We start from the raw sequence: 2509 nt of genomic DNA on the forward strand, positions 1-2509 counted from the left end.
AGCCCCTGGGTCATCCTTGTGGCCTCCTCTGAACACGCTCCAACAGATCCACGGCCCTCTGGGGGCACCAGAACTGGACGCAGGATTCAAGGTGGGGTCTCACCAGAGGTCTGAGGAACAGCTGTCTCCTCCTCGAACGCGGTATCTTTGATCACCGTTCACAAAAGCAGAAAACAAATACCTTAAGCAACAGTGTTCAGCTACACACTTCAGACGTAAGGGCTTTGCCACTGTCCCAGATGTTTAAAAGACACCGCGATTCTGCCCTGATCTCCAGCACCACCTGGAAAACGAGACTTACTCTCATTTTGAAGTGTGTTAATGGCATCGTCCATAATGCAGTCCGGGGAAAATCCCGCAGTCTTCGACAACAAACCCAGCAAAGAAGCAATCTTCAGTCTGACAGAGGCATCGTTCTCCTGGAAGGAGACAACAGACATTCTCAAAGCTTCCAATACTTTTGAAAATTTATTCTTTCATCCGTAATTCCTCAAAGTTACCTTGGTGGCGTTTTGAAATTTTCAAGTTTTAATAATCAGGTTTTCAAGACACTGGAAAAGGCCCTGTCAATACTGTTATAACTCTGCTTTTAATGAACAAACAGGTGGATTTTAGGAAGGGAACTGAGACTTGACCTCCGCTAAGCTGCAGGGCCCATGGGCTATAGGAAACCACGGTTTCTCTGAATGGTGGGGAGGATTCCTGCCAACCCTTCTTAAAGAAAGAATCCCAACACAGCAAGGTAAAAAAAATGAAATAATAGGAGCATATGTTAGCTGCATGCACCTGCTATTTAAGCAACAGCAAAAGCTGTCACAGGTGGCAATAAGCTCCACCAATTAGCGTTAATTTTAAATTTATTGTAAAAGTTCACACATTTTAAAGAGTTATTATTTTGGGTCATCTACAGACTTGCGCACGGCTTAAAGCAGTGGTAGGACACACAGATTTTCACAGTATGATCTATTTGGTGTTTACTCACCACTGCTCATATTCTTTTACTAAACGACAGAAAAAAAAAGAGCGGTTTCAAAGAGGACACTTAGAAAGGCCCTTAGGAACAACATCTGCAACGTCATCATCCCCCAGTTAGGAGCAGTCTCCCACCCCAGGGGACACTTTGTCCCTCACAAGTAGGAAATGAGTTTGCAGATCTAATTGCCGACTCCACGACCAAAACACCAGCAAGTGAAAGTGCCTCTAAACCCCTCGATCTGAAAACCCCCCTGGATCAAGAAAGGACTTTCAAAATCACCTCACGCCACTGAGGATACACCAGTAGACTACAGAGACAGATAAAATGCAGCTGAAGAGTTTTAGCATACAACAGACTCAACTGGTAAATAAAAAAAGGCAGAATAGGACAAGGACATTTATGAGAAATGTTTCAGCCTACAGGGCAGCTTTGTCAGCCGCAAAAAAAGTTTTGCTTTGTTAGAAGTACCTGGACACTACAAAGCACACGTTACTTCTGATATTTACTTTTTACTGGCTGTTCAGAATTTTTTCTTGACAAGTTTTTGCTTGAAAAGTTTTTCAGAAGTGTCACTTTAAAAGTGCTTTGTCTGCAGCATTAAGAAATAGCTAAAAAGTTCCTCCACTGTTAGAGGAAATTAAGGGCAAGGTAAGGAAACGTGAGTCAGGAAGGATTCTGATCAAGTCGCGCCAGCTTTGGACAGTCAGATTCCCCAGAAAACTTGTCACGTCTCAGTCCTTGGTTAAGTTAATTTAAAACTAATCACGCAGGGCACCTGCAGAGATAACAGAGTCACATCCCTGTCACAGGCTCCTGAAATCAGCAGCAAAGGGACCAAGAAATCACTTGGGAAAAGGACCACAGCCACTCACCCTCCTCACAGTAGCCCCAGCTACTGGCAACCGAGTCAGCCACACAGGAGCCTGTGACTCCCTGTTCCCCACCCGACCTCATGGAAACAAGACCAGGAGAAGGATTCTGGAAGCATGATGGGCTCCCAGCTTCCCCACCTTGTAATAATGCTCCAGCAGGATCCTGACAACGCCTTCCACGCTCTCCACCTCCACAGGCTTCCTGGCAAACTGGAGCAGGTACTGCAAGGCATCTGCAGGCGAGGTGGCTTTGCACAGGTCGACGTGGAGCGCCGCCGACTTGCTGGGCTTGGTCAGCCGCAGCTTCTTGGCGGACAGGTCCTCATGCTGCTGCTGTGGGCAGAGGGACACGTTTCAGAAACGCAGAGCAAATCCTGACCAGCTCCTTCTCTCAGTCAGCGCTGTCTCAGCAGCAGACCCAAGGAAGCTCCAAGCCCCAGCACTCACTGCCTTCTCCAACGTCTGTCTTACACGGAGCTCACCCCCAGGAGGCTGGGGCACCTCCCGTCCTGCCCAAGTAACCCCCGCAGCCAGGAACCACCACCTCTCAACCACCACCTCTCCTCTGCCTGCCCCAGCACAAATTCTGCCCCTTTCAGCCCCAAACAACCACCCCAGGACAAACACAGCTTGTAGAATCACAGAATTGTCAGGGTTGGAA

General features: G+C 47.7%; 1 protein-coding gene across 1 annotated transcript; it reads right to left on the minus strand.

The window, feature by feature from the left end:
- Positions 1-301: 301 nt before the first annotated feature.
- Positions 302-2181, minus strand: LOC104275430 (integrator complex subunit 4-like; the record flags this gene model as incomplete). The annotated part of the gene is made up of 2 exons (XM_009871392.1): positions 302-419; positions 1987-2181. Coding segments are annotated over 2 exons (313 nt in total), but the record flags the coding sequence as incomplete, so codon positions are not given.
- Between the last annotated feature and the right edge of the window lie 328 nt (positions 2182-2509).

This window comes from Apaloderma vittatum, unplaced genomic scaffold, assembly GCF_000703405.1.
Source record: "Apaloderma vittatum isolate BGI_N311 unplaced genomic scaffold, ASM70340v1 scaffold18576, whole genome shotgun sequence".
Classification (NCBI taxonomy): Eukaryota; Metazoa; Chordata; class Aves; order Trogoniformes; family Trogonidae; genus Apaloderma; species Apaloderma vittatum.